At 35.0% G+C, this 19,353-nt stretch overlaps 1 protein-coding gene across 27 annotated transcripts in view; it reads left to right on the forward strand.

Moving 5' to 3' along the window:
• Positions 1 to 19,353, forward strand: part of ATP8B4 (ATPase phospholipid transporting 8B4 (putative)) — a 419,806-nt gene that overhangs the window by 159,672 nt on the left and 240,781 nt on the right. For all 27 annotated transcript variants that reach the window (XR_005203096.1, XR_005203097.1, XR_005203071.1 and 24 more), the window contains 3 exons: positions 7,161 to 7,326; positions 10,019 to 10,207; positions 17,740 to 17,855. Coding sequence is in view for 14 of the 27 variants with exons in the window: in XM_017543577.2 (XP_017399066.1) it covers positions 7,161 to 7,326; positions 10,019 to 10,207; positions 17,740 to 17,855 (471 nt within the window). In the remaining 13 variants the exon portion in view is untranslated. The remainder of the gene's footprint in view (positions 1 to 7,160; positions 7,327 to 10,018; positions 10,208 to 17,739; positions 17,856 to 19,353) is intronic.

The following is a 19,353-nucleotide window of genomic DNA, read 5'->3' on the forward strand; positions in this document are numbered from 1 at the left end:
AAAATCCATTTAATCACTTTATATCTTTTAATTGGTGGACTTTAATCTGTTCACATTAAAGTAATTATTACAGGAAAGGACTTACTATTATCATTTTGTTACTCATTTTCTATTATATAGTAGTTCTTTTGTCTTTTTGTCTCTTGCTGTTTTCCTTTGTGTTTTGTCAGTCTTTTGTAGTAATATGCTTTGATTCCTTTCTGTTTTTCTTTTATGTAAGTTTTACAGGTATTTTTTCTGGTTGCCTTGGAGATTACATAAGACATCTTATAGTTAGGATAGTTTAAGTTGATAACAACTTAAGTTTAATCACATAAAAAATGCAATACTTTTACATCTTCCTACTTCTTACTGTTGTCACAATTTGCATCTGTTTGTATTATGCATCTTTAAGTTACTGTGGTTATAGTTATTTTAAACTGTTTTGTCTGTCAACTTATATATTTGAATAAAAAGTGATTTAACTACCACCATTACGGTAATACAGTATTCTGTATTTGTCCATATATTTACCTTTACCAATGACTTTCATATTTTCTCATGCTAACATGTTGCTGTTTTGAATCCTTTCATTTCAATTTGAAAGACTCCCTTTGGCATTTGTTGTAAGGCAGGTCTAGAGGTGATTAACTCCCTAAGCTTTTGTCTGAGAAAGTCTTTATCTCTCTTTCATTTTTGAAGGAGAGTTTAGCTGGTTCTCTTATTCTTTGTTGGCAGATTTTTTTTCAGCCTTTTGAAAATATTGTCCCACTTCTTCCTGAAATGCAAGGTTTCTGCTAGAAAATCTATTGATGACCTTGTGGAGGTTTCTTTGTATATGATGAGTTGCTTTTCTCTTCCTGCTTTCAAATTCTCTTCGACTTTTAACAATTTGATTTTATTTTAGTGTGGATATTGTTTTTTGGTTTCACTTGATTTGGTGATCTTTGGGGTTCTTGAATATGGATCTCCATTTCCGTCTCCATATTTAGGAAGTTATCAGGCATTATTTATTTAAATAAGATTTCTAGTCCTTTCTATCTTTCTTGTCCTCATACTCTTATAATGTATAAGCTGTTTTGTTTAATGGTGGTCTGTGAGTGAGTCCATTAAGATATTTTCACCGTTTTCATTCTTTTTCTCTTTTTTCCTCTTAACTGGATAATTACAAATGACTTGTCTTTGAGTTTGCTGACTTTTTTTCTTCTTTGATCAAGTCTGCTGTTGAACACTTGTAGTGAATTTTTCAATTCATTTATCGTATTCTTCAGCTCCAAAATTTGTTCTAAAAAATTAAAAATATCTTTCTATTGATATTTGTAAAAATAAATTCTATTTGTTAATTTTGCTTATGCATCATTTTCTTGAGCTTGTAGAGCATCTTTACAACAGCTATTTTGAATTCTTTGCCAGAATGGTAGTTCTGTTTTAGGTTCTTTGAGAAATCTCCTGACTGCTTTCCATTGTGGCTGAACTAATTTACATTCCCACCAACAATGTATGAGCATTTCCTTTACTCCACGTCCTCACCAGCATCTGTTGTTTTTTGCTTTCTAATAGTGGCCATTCTGACTATTGTGAAACGGTATCTCATTATGGTTCTGATTTGAATTTCTCTGATATTGACCTGTGGTTTTAAACTTTTTATCATCGTGTCTTTACCATATTTTCTATCAGGGGAAGATGGCTTTGTAGAATGCGTTAGAGAAGAGTCTATCCTGTTCAATTTTTTTGGAATAGTTTCAATAGAATTGGTACTAGCTTTTTTTAATATATCAGGTAGAATTTGGCTGTGAATCCATCTGGTCTGGGGCTTTTTTGGTTTGTGGGTTTTAAAATGACTAATTCAATTCAGAACTCAATATTGGTCTATTTAGGGTTTCAATTTCTTCTTGATTCAATCTTGAGAGATTGTGTGTTTCCAGGAATTTATCCACTTCCTCTAGGTTTTCTAGTTTGTGTGCATAGAGGTATTCATAATAGCTTCTGAGGATCTTTTGTATTTCTGTGATATTGGTTATAATGTCACATTTATGTTTTTTATTATGTTTCTTTAGATCTTTTTTTGTTGTTGTTGTTAATCTGGCTAGTGGTCTATCAATCTTACTCTTTCAAAAAACCAACTTTCGGTTTTATTGATTGTATAGATTTTTGGGTCTCAATTTTATTCAGTTCTGCTCTGATATTTGTTAGCTTTGGGGTTAGTTTTTTCTTTTTTCTTTTTTTTTTTTTTTTTTTTTTTTTTTTTTTTTTTTTTTTTTTTTTTTTTTTTTTTTTTTTTTTTGGTAGGTATGTGTTGTATCATTAATTGATATCTTTCTAACTTTTTAAGGAAGGTGTTTAGCACTATAAACTTTCCCCTTAATACTGTTTCTGCCTCATCCCAGAGATTTTGATATGTTGTGTCTCTGTTTTCATTTACTTCAAATAATTTTTTGACTTCTGCCTTAATTTCGTTGTTTACCCAAAAGTCACTCAGGAGCAAGTTGTTTAATTTACGTGTAATTGTGTGATTTTCCGAGATCTTCTTGGTATTGATTTCTATTTTTGTTTTACTTTAGTCTGAGAATAAGGTTCATATAATTTTGATTTTTTTGAATTTTGAGATTTGCTTTATGGGTGAGAATGTGGTTGATTTTGGAGTATGTTCCATGTGCAGAAGAGAAGTATGTATATTCTGTGGTTAATGGGTAGAGTATTAGGTCCAGTTGATCAAGTATTGAATTGAAGTGCAGAATTTGTTATTTTTCTGCCTTGATGATCTGTCTAATGCTGTCAGTGGCATGTTCGAGTCTCCCTCTATTATTGTGTGGCTAGGTCTTTTCGTAGGTCTAGAAGTACTTGTTTTATGAATATGGGTGCTCAAATATAGAGTGCATACATACTTTGGATAGTTAAGTCTTTTTGTTGAATTGTATCCTTTGTCATTAGGTAATTCCCTTCTTTGTTTGTTTGTTTTTACTGTTACTAGTTTGCAGTGTGTTTTATCTGATATAACAGTAGTGACCCTTGGTCTTTTCTATTTTCTATTGGTGTGACAGAACTTTCTCCAACTCTTTACTTTGAGCCTATGGGTGTTGTTACATGTGATATGTGTTTCTTATTTTATCCAATTTGCTTCTGTGTGCCTTTTAAGTGGGGTGTGTAGACTATTTGCACACAAGGTTAATATTGATATGGGTGGTTTTCACCCTATCATGAAACTGTTAGCTGGTTGCTTTATAGTTTCTATTTTGTGGTAGTTCTATACAGCCTGTAAACTATATACCTAACTGCCACATAGGCCTTTGCAAATTATACCCTCCGCTTAAAACAATCTTTGCCTGCCTTTTTATCTGGCTAACTCCTGATCATCTCTTTAGCTTCAGCTTAGATATTACTTGTTTGGGAATATTTCCTTGACACTTCTCTACCTTCCCTCTAGTCCAATGTGCTTGCCTTATCATAGTGCTTACCATATATGGCCTGTTGTTCAGTATCTTCCCAAAATAGACTGGACTTCATTGAGGGCAGGGATAGCATTTTGTTTACCATTCTATCCCAAGCACTCGAAACATTGCCTAGCCCACGGTAGGTGCATGATAAATATTTGATGAATAAATGTTCACTGCCTATTTCAAAGTACACTGTATTGTGTATTAATCAATCAATGGCTGATATGTCCTGAAACTCTGGACAATATGTGTGTTCAGTACTGGAATTGGTATTAAAATATTCTTTTTAGTGTTTTTGTCTTTTCATAAGAGTTAAAGTCTCATATTTTGTGTTTCAAATATCTTAATACTTGGTTAAAAACTGTCAAACTGTAGATGATCTAAGCTCCATGAGGCTAGAGATTTTTGTTTGTTTTGTTCACTTCTGAATCCCTATCACCTTGAAAAGTTCTTGGTACATACTGGGTACTCAATATATGTTTTTTGAATGCACAAATGAAAAGATGGACTAAAAGTGCTTCCTTATATATTGTGAACTCTACCTGTCTCTTGTCTTACCTAGTCCTGGCCCTGTGGGAGTTAATTGAATGTGTGAAGATCTGTTGAATTCCTCCCACCCAAAAGAGGTCTTCAGTATAAACGTAGCACATATTTTCTGGGTAGAATTGGGGCCGCTAACAAGGGTTTTTGTGCCCTAGTGAAAGTCATCTACATCCTTGATCTTACGGGCTTGAAATCACAAGGACCACCTCTGCTCTCATTCACCCTAAAGTCAAACCTGACAGCCATTAAGTCCTGCCTTTGTAGAGTTCAATCTGTCTCAGTGTTACAGATGCCTGGCTAATGACAAGTCATTGTACATTAAGAACATTTCTGTGTGTAAAATGTGACAGATAAAAACCAAAATTCAGTAAACAATATGACCTAAGATAAGAAAATAGAACAGAACCTACCAAGAGTTATAAACTATAAATTGGAAAACTTGAACATCAGCACAGAGATCTGGGAAGTTATAACACCCATGATACAAGAACAAGATGCTCTGGAAAGAACACAGTCAGGAAAAAAAAAATAAAAGCGTTGCTGGAAATTAAAAAAAAATTATGACAAACCAAAATATTCAATAGAAGAGTTGGAAGATAAGTCAAGAGACTCTCCCAGAAAGTAGAATGAAAGGAAAGAGTCAGAACATCAGAGAATAAAGATAAAATAAAGGGTCAACTGGCAGATCCAAAATTTAAGACTATTTTCTAGATATGAAAGAACAGAAAAAAAATTGAAGAGGATAAAATTATAAAGATATAGCTGAAGAGAACTTCCCCAAATCTTCCAATTGAAAGAGTCTCCTGAATACTCAGAAACAATAAATAAAATAAGATCAGTGCCTCTAAAATTACAAACTCAAAGGATAAAGAGAGGAACTTAAAGCTTTTGGAAGAGAGAAGTGGGCCACTTACCAAAAAATGGAAGTCCGACTAACATCAGATTTATCAGCAACACTGGATGCCAGAGGACAGTGGAGTGATCCTTTCAAATGGCTCTCAACCTAAAATTCTATATTGTGGCAAACCATGAGACAAGTGTGAGGGTGGGATAAAGACATTTTCAGGCAGAAAGTCTCATAACTTTTATCTCCTGTGATCTTTTTCTTATGAAGTACGTTTAAGATATGCTACAACAAAACAAGGAAATCAAAGTGGGTGGCAAAGGGTGAGGAAACAGTGACTCCAGCCCAGGAGAGTAATTAAAGGAAGTCCCAGGATGCAATTGAGCTGTAGACCTGGCAAATAATTAGCCTTGAGTGGGTGAGACCACGAAAGCCCATATAACAAAGTGCACGTTTTCCTCTGCTGTGAACAATAGTTCCGAGATAGACTTGTGTACGTACCATTTATTCATTTTCAACTTTTGGAATCAATCTTTAGACCAATAAAAAGGATTGAAGTTTGGGTACAGAAAAGAACACAAATGCTTTAAACCTCTATAGTGAAATAGAAAAAAAATTACAAAGGATAGATTGCAGGGAGAAGTGAAGAGGAGGTGAGGGGTGGATAATAACCTCATCTTGCAAGTTAGGGAGTGTTGATAATTGATGAACTGAAACAAAACAAAACAGGCTTCTGTTTGTTACTTAGAGTTGCAGAAGTAACCAGTAAGGAAATTAAACTGGATATGTCTATGTTGTTAGAAGGGGAAAAAGAAAGTGGAGAAGTGATGTAAATAACCTAAATCTTTATCTGATTTTGGAAAAGGTCTAATATTTATAAATCTGGAAATGGTGATATATGTACATAATTTACAGTTTTTGGGGTAACCATTTGATATGCCTTCTGAAGTTTGACAGTAATTTTCTCTGGGGAGTGGGACTGGGGCTGTGGTAATGGAGGTGTGGGGATGAAGTCTCTTGCTTTACTAGATAAGCCTTAATGTAGTATTTGATTTTGTAACTCTGGATGTATTGCTTTGACTGAAAATATTAAAAGTACTTAAATTAAAAAGAAACTAGTATACTATTATCACTTGATAAGTGGCAGGTGTTAATAAGAGGGCAGGGAAATAAGCAAGAATTATATTAAGGAGTTGTTATGGCAAAGTATCTGAAGCATGGATTTTTGACTAAGTTTCAGTCCTGGCTCATGGATGTATTTGGTTGGCTTTGGCAATGCTCAGATTCTCATCTATAAAATGGGGATAATAATAGTATCCACTACATGTCGCCGTTAGGAAGATTATACGTAATATCCCATATAAAATTGTTAGCATAATGTCTGGCCTATTTTAAAGATAATAAATATTTCTTATTTTTATTCAATATTATTAATTTTAGAATAAATTTGGCTTCAAGAAAAAAAGGCTCCAATTTTACTGTAGGTATTAACAAGCTTTGTGACTCAGAATAGATAATTTCAATTGCCCACGGCCATTGTTTCTCTTTTAAAAAGAGGTTATAATTCCATCTGCTCTTGTAACTTTAGAATCAATTGCAAAAATTAATGGAGTCTTTAAGAATAAAAATTTTTGCAATAATCTTGGGGGAAGACATGTGGACTCTGCAGCTGATAAAGCTCTTATATGTAAGTGTTCAGGGTAGAACCTTCCGTAGGCTTGCTCCTGAAATACAGGCTTATAGTCCCTTACCTGAAATTTTAGAGCCAGGTGTATTTAGAAATCCAGAATTTTCTGGTTGTAGGAAGACAGTATGGTGTAGCTGCCATTTTATTATGCAGTGTCTCCAGTGACATCTGAGAAAGTACCCATAATCAAATACATTGATGTTTTTATATTAGAAAATATTAATTCACAAGTATTAAGTAGGCTTTAAGAAGTCATTGTTAAATATATATCATTCCAGGTCAGATATTTCTGCCCAAATGAACTCAAGTCAGATCAGGTTTTGCCATCAAGTAGATTTTAAAAAAATTTTTGCATTTTCTGTGCTTTTTTGTATTTTTGGAGTTATATTGAGCATTTGAGGATCTGTACAGCCATCCCATATACTTTTGGGATTTTTTTCTCATACACTTTTGGAAGGGTCACCTCTTTGGTACGTGGTTCTGAAATGAGAAGATTATATTTACCAGTAATGATGAAACAGCCATTTTAGTGCCAGACGTTTGAGACTGCAAAATCATATGCTAAAAATACTTGGGTGAATTATTTTTGAATTTTAAAAAATAATTAAAATATTTTAATCTTTTATCTGTTGGGTTGAAGCTTACGGTTATTTTTATTCTTGTTCTCCTATAGGAAAAAGAGCCTGTGAATTTCTCAGTCAAATCTCAAGTGGTTAGAGAATTTCAGTTCTTTGACCACAGTCTGTTGGAATCCATTGAACTGGGTGATCCCAAAGTTCATGAATTCCTTAGGTTACTTACTCTCTGCCACACTGTAATGTCAGAAGAGAATAGTGCAGGTAAGTGAAAAGTATGTCTGAGCGGTCAACCTTGTTTATGCTTTTTAAAATTGAAGCTGATATTAAGTTTGAAGGATTTAAAAATTAAGCATTTGAGCAGTAAGCCTTGTTTTTTGTTTTTGTATTTTAAAACAGAGACTTATGTTAAATTTGTAGTATTTTCAAGTTAAAGATAGAACATAATTTATATCGCATGTGTTTTTAAAAAATGTGGAGAGTTTTAAATGAAAAAGAAAAGAAATAAGGACAGTGGAAAGGTGAGGACCCAAATATGCTAGTCAAAGAGGATGACATCCTTTTACGATTGAGCACCATATTTGACTGTGAGCTTCTGGGTAGCCAGGATAAATAGTGAAATACAATTGAGTCACACATCTCTCATTATTAGTGTGCACATCTAGTAGACGCATATGACCTTCAGGCATATGCTTAGAATGAATTTCCGCAGTAACAGAGATAAATTGATGTTGATATTAAAATAGTCTTATTTAGCCTCCACTATGAGCAAGTCATCACACTTGTGAGATGGTTGTTTGGAACTCAGCATTCATAGGATAGAACAAAACCAGCTGGGTCACTTAACATTTTGAAGCTGTGAGGCAGATAAATAATGGTATAGTGAATTGTCGTCTTGCCCCAATTGAACCTTATCTATTCCATTTATATTTTTCTCTCAGCCCACTAGTTCTTCCTACAAGGTCTTTCGTTCTTTCTGAAATCTGTTTAATTTTATATCTCAAATTTATTTCTTGAAATCTGTTAAATATATTGTGCTGTTTCTGATACTTCTAATATCTAACTTTTTTCCAAATCTTTACTCTGCATTGTTTCTGTTGGTTCTCAGGCCTTATTTGTTGTTTTAGTACTTTTCTCTGTGAGTTGACCATTTTAGTTTGAACTTAATTTTTAGGAATGTTTTGGGTCAATTTGGCTCCCTCAGAAAGGCTTTACATTGCTTCAGTGTTCTAATGTAGGAACATTTTTAAGTTTCAACTTGATTTCTTTCAGGCCACCTAGATATTGTGAATTCAGGATGCAAGTTTACTGAGAGTCAGTGTTTGGTCATAAATTCTCAGCAGATATTTTTTTCCCTTCCACTATAAGGAGGGTTCTAGTTAGGCAAGTTTTATTGGAAGCCCTCTTAAACTGGGCATGAATTTCAAATTTACCTTATATTGAGAATAGTCTTTGGGGGACCCAGTTTTGAGAGGCCATATTTCATCGGACTTCTCACCTTGGACAGGTGCTGAGCTCTGCCTTTTTAAATTCAAGCCCAGAGACAATGAAAACCAACAATCAAATTCTCCAGATTCAGACAATGCCCTCAAGGCAAATGCTGGCTAATGAGCTTCTTTAATCCCATACGTTTTCTTTTTCTCAGTCTATGACCTGAACAGTTCTTGCTTTCTTTGTCAGTTCATGGATGTATTTAAGAATATAAAAATGCTTTTATAGTTGTTTATAGCAGCTGATATTGGTCCTGACACCCAGTCTACCATGTTACCAGATGTAGAACTTACTATATTATTTCAGGGTAGATCAAGTAATTGCTTTAAGTTTTTTACCTTTTTTGAATTTCAAAAATTCATTTATGCCAATTGTATCAAGTGAAACAATATAATACAAAAATTTATAAAGGTGAATCTAATGGTAGCTTCCCTGAACTCCAGTCTCACCCCTATAGCGGTAACCAGTGGTAACATCTGGTGTGTATCATTTCACCCTTTCCTCTGGCTCATAAATGTATACATATATTCAAGAATATATGCAGATATTTAGGTTGTTTCTTTTTAACAAAAAGAAATCATAGTGTAGCCATTAATATGCAACTTGTTTACTTAACAATTGATCCTGGACATCACTATAAATTAGGAAATATGAGTCTAGCTCTGCCTAATTAATAGTTTTTAAACATTGAACTAATTAATTTTTCTAATTAATTTTTACATATAAATTTGATTTAATTTTATATAAGGGCTTACTTTATATATGCTGTTTTTTAAACTCTCTCTATGTGTATATATACATATAACTTATTCTTTTTATCTCCTCTCCCTTCTTACCCCCCTTCCAACATACACATAATATCAGGTAACAAGTATTGACATCCTGGTTTGATTTCTTACATTTCAAGGGATTTCTTGTACGCATCCTCATAAAATGGTCATTAGCAGCAGACTGAAATAGAATTTGGATTATCTCTCCATCACTCTTTAGCTGTGTGATCTCATCAAACTCTTGTAACCTTTTTCAGTTATAGGTTCCACCAATAAAAAATGGAAATAATAATTTTAATAATCTCTACCTCAAAGGCTGCCCTGAGGATTATGTGAGTTAATATATATTAAAATGTTTTAGTTTATGAAACATTCATGGCACATCTCTAGTTACTGAAAATATGAAAGTTTGATCTCTAATCTAAGAAACTGAACACAGTGAAGAGGCAGACTTGGAAATGGATATTTTCCTATAAGATGAAGGGCTATAGTAGTCATTTATATAGGGTCCTGTGGTGTCCCAAAGGACAGATACGTGATTTAACTGTTGGTGAGTAGAAAAGGTCTGAGGACAGGAAAGATTTTTAAACCTGATGCTTGAATTGGGTGTTAAATAATGAGTTGGAGTTGGCATTGGAACTCTGTGGGTTAACTATTATTGTCAGTATTGATAAACTTGTTTCTTTTCCTTTTAGGAGAGCTAATTTACCAAGTTCAATCACCTGATGAAGGGGCTCTAGTGACTGCTGCTAGAAATTTTGGGTTCATTTTTAAATCCCGGACCCCAGAGACCATAACAATAGAAGAACTGGGAACACCAGTTACTTATCAACTACTTGCCATTCTGGATTTCAACAATACCAGAAAAAGAATGTCTGTCATAGGTATGATTGGTAGCTGAGACTATTTTTGATCTTTTCATAGTGTTGTGGTTATGCTTTTCAAGGATTATTTCACTTTTGGCTACATGCTAAGGGTTGTGATAGTTTTGAAACATTATGTATGAACTGTTGTGTTGCTCAACCTACCCTCAATACTGTAGTGATAGATAACTAACACTTAGCAAGTGCTCATTATGTGCCCAGCACTGTTCTAAATGCTCTATATAAGTATGCCCAATATATCAATAAAAATACGAAAAATAAATTTAAAAATGTCAAAAATGCTCTGATGAATTAAATTTTTTAATTGTCCCAACAATCCTAATAAGGTAGGAACTATTATATTTATACCCATTAGCAGATAATGGAACTAAGACACACAAAGGTTTAGTATCTTGTCCAAGATCACATAGTTTGAAGTAGAATAGCCGGGATTCAAACCTGGGAAGTTTGACTGACTACATAGCCCATTCACTTAATCACTACACAATACTGGCTCAGGGTGAGTTTCTGAATTGCTTGGCAGATGATAGTTGTTGTGAATATCATCATTGGCCTCATTGATTTCCTCTACCCACCTCCACTGCTGGAGAGGAGCACCTAATATTGTATTTAGCACCAAAACAAATCTGTGCTTTCCTGACTCAATGTTCAGTGCTGTGTCAATATCCCTCTCATTCATATTTAGTGTCTTTTTCCATTTTCACAATATATATTTTAAATCTTGGCCATTTCAACACTGCCACCATCTTCTTTACTCTCTAAAGCTAAATTCATCTCCTATTTCTCTAAGAAAATAAAGGCCCTCAGGAATGCACACCACTATCTCTTTTCCCCATCCCCACCTTCATCCCTAAGCTGTATCTTCAATAATTTACTCTCCTGCATCAGAAAGCAATTGCTCTTGTTCCTTTTCAAAGCTGAAGGTTTTTCCAGTCCCACTCCTTATCTCTCCTTGCTTGCTCCCTTCTTGCTTGTGCCTTCAATTTTTCCTTTACTGGCTCCTTCCTTCAGCGCACAATTCTATCATCCTTCTGTTTCCTTAAAGATATTGTTCATATTTTGGTGTCCACTGATATTGCCACCATATTTTTCTGCTTTTCATCACAGATTGATTTCTCCGGTCAGCTTTTGCTTCTTGCCTTTCTTACTCTTTTCAGCCCATTAGGGTTAAGTTTCTGCTTTCACTACTCAAGAAGGATTGCTTTCTCAGAGGTTTCCATTCACCTTTTAATTTCCCAGTCCAGTGTCTTTTCCTTATTAATTTGTTCATCTATCCATTTTTTTTAAACTTAGTAACATTTGAGACTGTTGACCCTGTTTTCTTGACACTCCTGTTTTGGCCTCTGTAAACTTTCTGGCCCTTGATTCTCTTCTTGTCCCATTGTTTTCTTTCTCAAGCTTCTTTGCTGACTACTCTCCTTCATCCCATTCTTCAATATTGGTGTCCTTTTCTCTTCTGAGTTCCTGTGTTCTTCTTGGATGATCTTGACCACATATGTGGTGGTAGCTATTGGCTGTTTTCTGTGACCTTCTTATACAGCTCTTTAGCTTCAGTCTCTTGCTAGAGTCCAAACACATTTTCAGCCTTCTGTTATGTTCTGTCATTGGATTGTGCTATAGTTATCTAGTTTTATGTCAAATATGGAAGTTTCTTTCCCATAACTATTGTTCTTTCTATAATCTGTATTAAAATTCACAGTTACCTTTCATTGTATGCCTGTCCATGAACTTTATAATGAATTCTTTCACTGAATTGTTGCAACTGCATGTAACATGCATGTCCCATTTAAGACAAGAGAAAATTAAACTCAAAGATTTTAAGTAACTTGCCAAATATTGTCACACAGCTGTAATGCAACTCGTCACACAGCTGGTAAGAGGCAGATCAAATAGTGAACCCAGGTTTATCTTTTTCCAAAGTCTGGTCTTTTAAGCCCTATTGTAGATCACTCACTCTTTTCCATAGCTTTTGTGCCCCTGGGCTAATAGTTCTCAAACTTTAGCTCCCATCAACATCACAAGGAGGACTTGTTACAACAGCGATTGCCAGGCTCCAGCATCTAATTTCTGATTTAGCTGGTCTGAGGTGAGGCCCACCAATTTGCATTTCCAACAAGCTTGTAGGTGATGCTGAAGTCACTGATGTCAGGGAACCACAGTTTGGGGACCACTTCTCTAGACTAATAGACCATCAAATACTAACCATTATTTTCCCCAGAAATGTTTGAGACACGTCTCTAACCCATTTCCTTCTCTTCCACTCTCAGACCTTAACATCTTTAGAATCCTCTGTTGTCATGCTGTTTTTAAGTCTCTTCTGAGAGCCATCAGAATGATACTTATTAAAATAGCCTCATGAACCCTTTTTAATCATAAAAAGGGTTTTTCCTGATTCCCAGTACCCTGCCTTAGTTAAGGTTCTTGTTACTGCTTGCTTGTATCATTGTAATATCTTCAAATTATTCCCTTTGAAAATAATCCTCTATGCTGTCACCAGGATATTCTTTCTAAAACAGGGGACTGATTTTTCTGCCCCCTACTTAAAAATGATTGGTGGCTTCCCAAACCTTAACAGAAAAAGTCCTTAGTATGACATGCAAAATTATTTGCAATATAACCTCAATCTACTTTTCTTCTACTTTCCAAAACTTTGAGCTCAACTAGACCTCTCCATCCCTGGATGCATTGTGTGCTTTTACACCCTTTGCGCATGCTGTTCCCCTATCTTGAATAGTTTTCCCCCCACTTCTCTTCTTGGAAATGCCCCCTACTACTCATCTGGTAATGTCCAATTCAAATGTTATCCATTTTTCGATTCTTTTTTATTCTCCAAATAACCACATTCTTCTGTGTTCCCCAGAATGCCTTGTTCATAACACTGGTGTGATATTAGTTCCATGACACTCTTGACTATCCCAGTTATTAAACTGTATGCTGCTGAGGGCACGTGCTATACGTTAGTCTTCCTAAACTGCCCAAGGCCAAACGCAGAGCTTGGCACATAATAGGTTTTCTATAAATGTTTGTGAAATATTACTCAACACAACACTTTGTAACTTAGGAATATTCTACTCATTGTATTTAATCAATTTCTTACTATGTAAAACATGTATTTACGTAACAGTAGGGTTTTTGGTTTCTAACTACTAGAAACTAGCCTTGAAACATGGCTCTCAGGAGGTAAAAACCAAATAACTTCTGAGAATGTTTATTTTTATTTTTTTGACAACAGGGACGTCATCACCAGTGCTGCTGATGAGCGCACATGCTGTTCTAGGTGTTGGTTTAATGTTGTATCAGCAGGAGAGATCTTCTATTTGCAGCCTCAGGGGAGGTGTTATTGATGTTGGTTTGGCCCAGAGTTGGTTTCTTTTTGCTCTGAGGGTGTTGACAAAAACCTAAAATTGCTACACAGGGAGATGTGTGGCTTTTCCTCAGCACTGGTCACCATTACAGGCTGTGGAGAAATCGCAGCCTAACCACAAACATCAGATGTTTGCCTTAATGGATCCCATATGAGGAAAGGTAGTGCTTTACCACAGAATGCATGAAGGTTTGCTGGATTTATTTTTATTCTGTTTGGTTTTTAATTGGGAGGAATTTTAGAGGGACTCTACCAGGGCAGAAATGTCTCTGCATGATAACAAGGCAAAAAACAATCTAGTCTCATGATTGTCACATGGTTTGGTCTGCAGGAACAACACCCTGATGCAAAGACTCAGGCATTTGCTGCTGTTCTTTCTTTTTCTTCTCCTTCTGCTTCCTTTTTTTTTGGGTGGGAGCCACTATTCACTAAATCATCAATGTATAATTTCAATACCAGTAGTACTTTTATTCTGAAGAAGGAGCCCTGATTTAAGTCAGAAATATCTACATAAAAATTGATTTCTATAAAGGATTTTTTTCAGAGGGAACAGAATCTACTATATTAGTAAAAAATATAAATGTCATTATATACTTTTGGAAAGACCAGTTTTCTAATTCGGTAAATAGAAATGCAGAGATAAAATTCAAAGATAGCTATTAACAAGGGCAAGTGGCAGATAACCATTAAAGAAGAATAAATTACAAGAAGTTTCTTGGAAGGCTCTTACAAGATCTTTAGATAAAAGTTGCTGAGTTCTAAACTTTTTCAAGATAATCAAAGTACAAATCACACCATCATGTGACAGGCATTTCTCTGTGTAGATGTACGAGCAGCAGCAATATGGCAAAATGGAATTATTTACCATCCTTCACAGTGCTGATATTGCATCTAACTGGAAGCCATTTGTGATATTTTTCTTTCCTTTATGTCACAGAGGCATAGCTTATGTTTCCAATTAATCGTGTACAATTTTGGTTCATCTTAATTAAGCAAATATTTATTTATGTGCCCATTATATTTCAAGGCCTTCAAGCTAAGAGAGAATGTGAAAAATTGAAAGGTAGTTCTATGTGACTGTTTCCAACAGAAATGGTGAAATGGACTGGAGAGGGCAGCTCTTAATAGGCTCTATATGCCATGTCAAGGAGTCCAAACTTCATAGAAGTGAGAGGGAGGCTATTGCAGGATTCTAAGCAGCAGCATGAAGATGACTGCAGCTGGAATATATGGAAGAGTCTGGAAGGAAGCAGTACTATAATGGGTAAAACCAGTTAGGTTAAGGTGATTTTCTAGGCAAGAGAGAAGTGACAGAGATAAATCTTTGGCTTCCCTTAGATGTATGGTTGATGGAGGGAGAACTGTGAGGGATGCCCAGATTTCTGGTTTGGAAGACTAAGTGGATGGTGAAGCTGATTTCTGAGACTGGGGATATGAGAGGAGTAGCTAATTATTGGAGTTGTGGGTAATATGTCCAGTATGAGTTTGCTGTGCCTGGGCATATCCAAGAGGTGTTCAGTTGGTAGTCAGATGTGTGGGTCAGAATGGAGTGCTGGAGATGGATTGGATACGAGATAGACATTTGAAAACAGCCTGTTGATGGAACATGAATGCGGTTGCTGAGGGAGAGTATGAAGGATGGGAAGATAAAAATGACCCCAAGTAAATCTCTGAAGAACACTAATATTTAAATGGGAAGCAATGGGTGAAGATTTTTGTAACCTAAAAACTATGACCTTTGTCCAGGCTCTGGACATACGTTATCTTGACCATTTAAAACTTTGTCATTTTTAGTTTATGTAATATAAATACTAACTTCTGAAATGACTTAGAATTAATTAACTTTGAACAGAAATGACCAGAAGCCTTGGAAGAAAAGAGATATAAAACTTGCTGAGCTGCTAAAGCAGATGTTTATTGAGTAAAGCAGGATTCTATGAAATTGGATTTACATAAATTCAAACTTGAAGGGACAAATACTAGGTTAACAGAAAGTATCAGGGGTGGAAAGTATTTATTGAATCAGAAAATTGTACAGCTGTAAAGGACCTTTGAAGTTAGTTTGTTTAAACATCTTTTTACATGTAGAAACTGAGATATAGAGATGGTAAGGGATTTACACAAATCAAAGTCAGTTTGTGGCTCTTCCAGACTAGTGATTCTAAATGTGTGGTCTGGGTAGCCATAGGGAATCTTGTGAGTTTTTTGTAGGATGCACGAGGAAAAAGTATTTTCATTGTAATAGCACTATTATTTTTTCTCATAAGTATAGCATGGAGTTTTGCAGAAGTCACATGACATGTGATGTCACAACAGAATGAATGCAGAAACAGATTTGAGAATCCAGCTCTCTTTTATTAAACCAGATGTTTAAAAGATCTATAATCATGTAAAATAATGCCAGTCTTCAAACTAATTTTTTTCTGAAAAATACAGTTTTTTAAATAGAAATGTTATTTATATTTATGTTACATTTATAATTATTAAAGTAATTAGTGTTATAAAATTATTGACACAAAAATTTGTTATTTTTCATTTCTAATGTGGTAAATATGGATAGATAAAATTCATGTAAAAAAAACCTTTTAGAATTATCACTCAGCATTGAAGAATTATAAAGAGGGTCCTCAGGCCAAAAGTTTGAGAACTAATGTCCCAGTCTAGAATACAAAATACAAGCAAATGTAAGATATTCATCCTTTGCCTTTATACCTCTGGTGATGGATGGGAGAAAATGTAAATCGGATTATTGTACAAGAAAATCAAGAAAAGGCTTTCTTAGGATTAAGTTTTCCCCCTTGGTTTAACAATTAGATAAATTGCATATGTTTTTTTCTCTCTTTTTTCCCCAATGTGGGTGGTTAGAGCTAGACTATAAGAAAAGCTGCATGAGTTCTGGCACTTAGGAAAGCTAACCAAGGGTCTTCAAATAGAAGACAAGACCTAGACAAGGCCTAGTTCTAAAAAGCTTTCAGGCTGTATTATTAGATCTATGCAAGCCAGGGGGAAACTAGAATAAATAAGTGTTTACTACGGGTAGAGGGGAGGGTGACATTGTATTTTGGTTTTTATATTTTTTTAAACTAAAATCTAAATTCTGTATGCCATTTTTTATGGCATTACATTAATAGTAATTAATAGTGAACATTTATGTTAACCTTTTTTGAGGTATTCTGTTTGTAGAGAAAAGGTATAATTGAGTGGAAAGCATGTAATGAATGATCTTTGATTCAACTGACTAAGCCTATGAGGGTGAGAATATTCAGATCATGAAGTTGTGACTAAGACAATTGTCTTAAGTTGTGGGTAGTTCTGGGAAGAAATACACAGCCATGTCATTCATTCATTCAACAGATAACTATTAACTGCCTACTATGTGTCAAGCTGTAAAATTAAAGCTACAAAGTTAGGCCAAGTGTTCTGTGGTTTGAAAGAAAGCTTTGTCTAACAGCAGTATGCTGGGGGTTGTGGTTGGGAATGGAGTTGAGAGTAGCCTAGAAAGGGCTATCAATCTTAAACCTGTGGGCCAGGTTAAAAACACAGTGCCTCTGACATACAGTAGAAATGAGGTGGAAACTTTATTTTTAAAAGCTCCTTTGTGAAGTGTGTTTTCAGCCAGCGTTGCGACCCAAGAACGAACCACGAAGAATGAACAGGCTTTTCCAGAGTAAAAGGGGTGAAGAAATATGTCAGCAAGGGCCAAGAAAAAATGCATAAACCATGACTTTGAATGGCTAGAATTCCATATGGAGATGATTTGGCATAACACTGATACTGATTTGAACAGCAGGTCTTGAATTTCACACCAGGAGACAGGCAAATAAAGCTCTCAATTCTGCTCAATATGGAGATGAAGACTTAATTTAGATATATCAACTCTTCAGAAAGAGTAGTCAAGGAAAACAGGAAGGTCATATGCTTCAGAATAAAAATACTTGTTTCTGAATTTGGGAAATCAAAGATTCCAACAGATGGAGCATTTTTAAGTTAATAAATGAGAATAAAACCAAGTAACTTAGATGATGACCTTACCAAAGGCACTGAGTGTCTTAGTACTGGCTAAAACATTATGCTCATTTCCAAATTGCCAGGCTGGAACTCTGGAAGAGTCTAATTTTGATGTATGTCATTGATTATAATCTGCTTTTTGGAACTTTTTTCTTTTCAGTTCGAAACCCAGAAGGGCAGATAAAGCTTTATTCCAAAGGAGCAGATACTATTCTGTTTGAAAAACTTCATCCTTCCAATGAAGACCTTCTGTCTTTGACGTCAGACCACCTCAGTGTAAGTGCCTCCGTCTTATGGTTAACATAAGGGCCCTTTTGCCATTTCTTATGGTTAGGTCTTCTTTAAAAAAATAGCAGCTAAATGATTTGACTACCGAAATAGAAAGCATCTGGAGCGTGGTTCCACAGGAAGTTGTGCCAATGATTGTCTGGAAATTGACATAAGGACCTCCCCTTTCCTTCCTGTTGGGAGTCCAGTCAGTCTGCTGCAGGTAGGGGAACACACAGCAACTGAGCAGTAGCCACAGAATGTGGGCGTCTGGTGAACCTGCTCCAACTCCCCTGCAGCTTCATGTTGCTCCTCTTGGTCAACTAGTTCTGGAAAGAGGAGACAGAAAGCTGCTTTTCCTTGGGTTCTGATGTGTTTGGTATTAGTGGAATATCTTATGATTACCCCCAGGGAAAGTTCAGGGTTGTGTTTAGATTGTGTTGAGATTAGAGAGTAGCAGTCTCTGGCGCCCACTTTCTCCGCTAAGGGTCTTTTTATTCAAATCATAAATCATGATGAGTTCCTTGTGTGCCTTCAGACACCAAACTTGTACATTCTGAGACCAGCATAATTTCTTTACAAAAGTTTTCTGAAAGAAGTAAGGGTCATTTTTGTCACACTTTTTTTTTTTTTAATGCCAAAAAGTAAGGGGGCTGTGAATTCATATGAGCATTACTTGGTTTAAACCTGAGATTCAAGTGTGTCTCTAATATTTGTTCGTGGTTCCATTAAGGACATCTGGTCAAAACTCTCATTTTCTCATTAGTTTCTTTCCTTAAAGCATTATTAAGTATTCATGTTCTTTGTCAGTCCCTATATTTAATACAAAACATTCCTTGAATCTTTAAAAAACAAATAAACAAATAAAAATCTTCTGCCTCACTTTAAATTTAAAAAATGATGGTTTAGTAATAGTGGTTTCAAACATAGCTATTGTTTTTGTCTTTCCATTAGAGAATTCTTGATTTTCTTTTAATCTTTTCCAGAAGGGCAGCATGGTCTTTTAAATTTTTTTTTAATGAAAACAACACTGGAATCATAAGTATCTGATTTTTTGCCATTACTCAAACACTGAGGTCCTGGGTTTTCATATATTCTCCTTTCATACTAAACTATAAGAAGCCTAATTTGGTCTTTTTAAATTTTTCTGCAAAATAATTTTTTTTCAGATAGTATAAATTTAACTTGCTCTTTGCTTATTCACTTTATTCATTTTGGCTTCTAGATTCTGAGGTCTTAAATGTTTATTTAATTACTGATTTTGAATTGTTTAATGATAGGAAGAGACCTTAATCAAATGCTCATTTAGGATCAAACTTGTGTTTCATGCACTAATGAAATAACTTAAATCATCTGTTTCCTTTTGTAATGCCATTGTTCATTCACTGTTGTGCAGATCAGAGAGGAAGGCACTGGTAATGCCCAGTGGGGTTGCAAGTTAAAGGCAAAAAAGTGTTTGTGTGAATTAGGAGTACAAAAGATCGTTATAAGACAGTAACTAAATTTC

Source organism: Cebus imitator, unplaced genomic scaffold (assembly GCF_001604975.1).
Source record: "Cebus imitator isolate Cc_AM_T3 unplaced genomic scaffold, Cebus_imitator-1.0 Scaffold9, whole genome shotgun sequence".
NCBI classification, from domain to species: Eukaryota; Metazoa; Chordata; class Mammalia; order Primates; family Cebidae; genus Cebus; species Cebus imitator.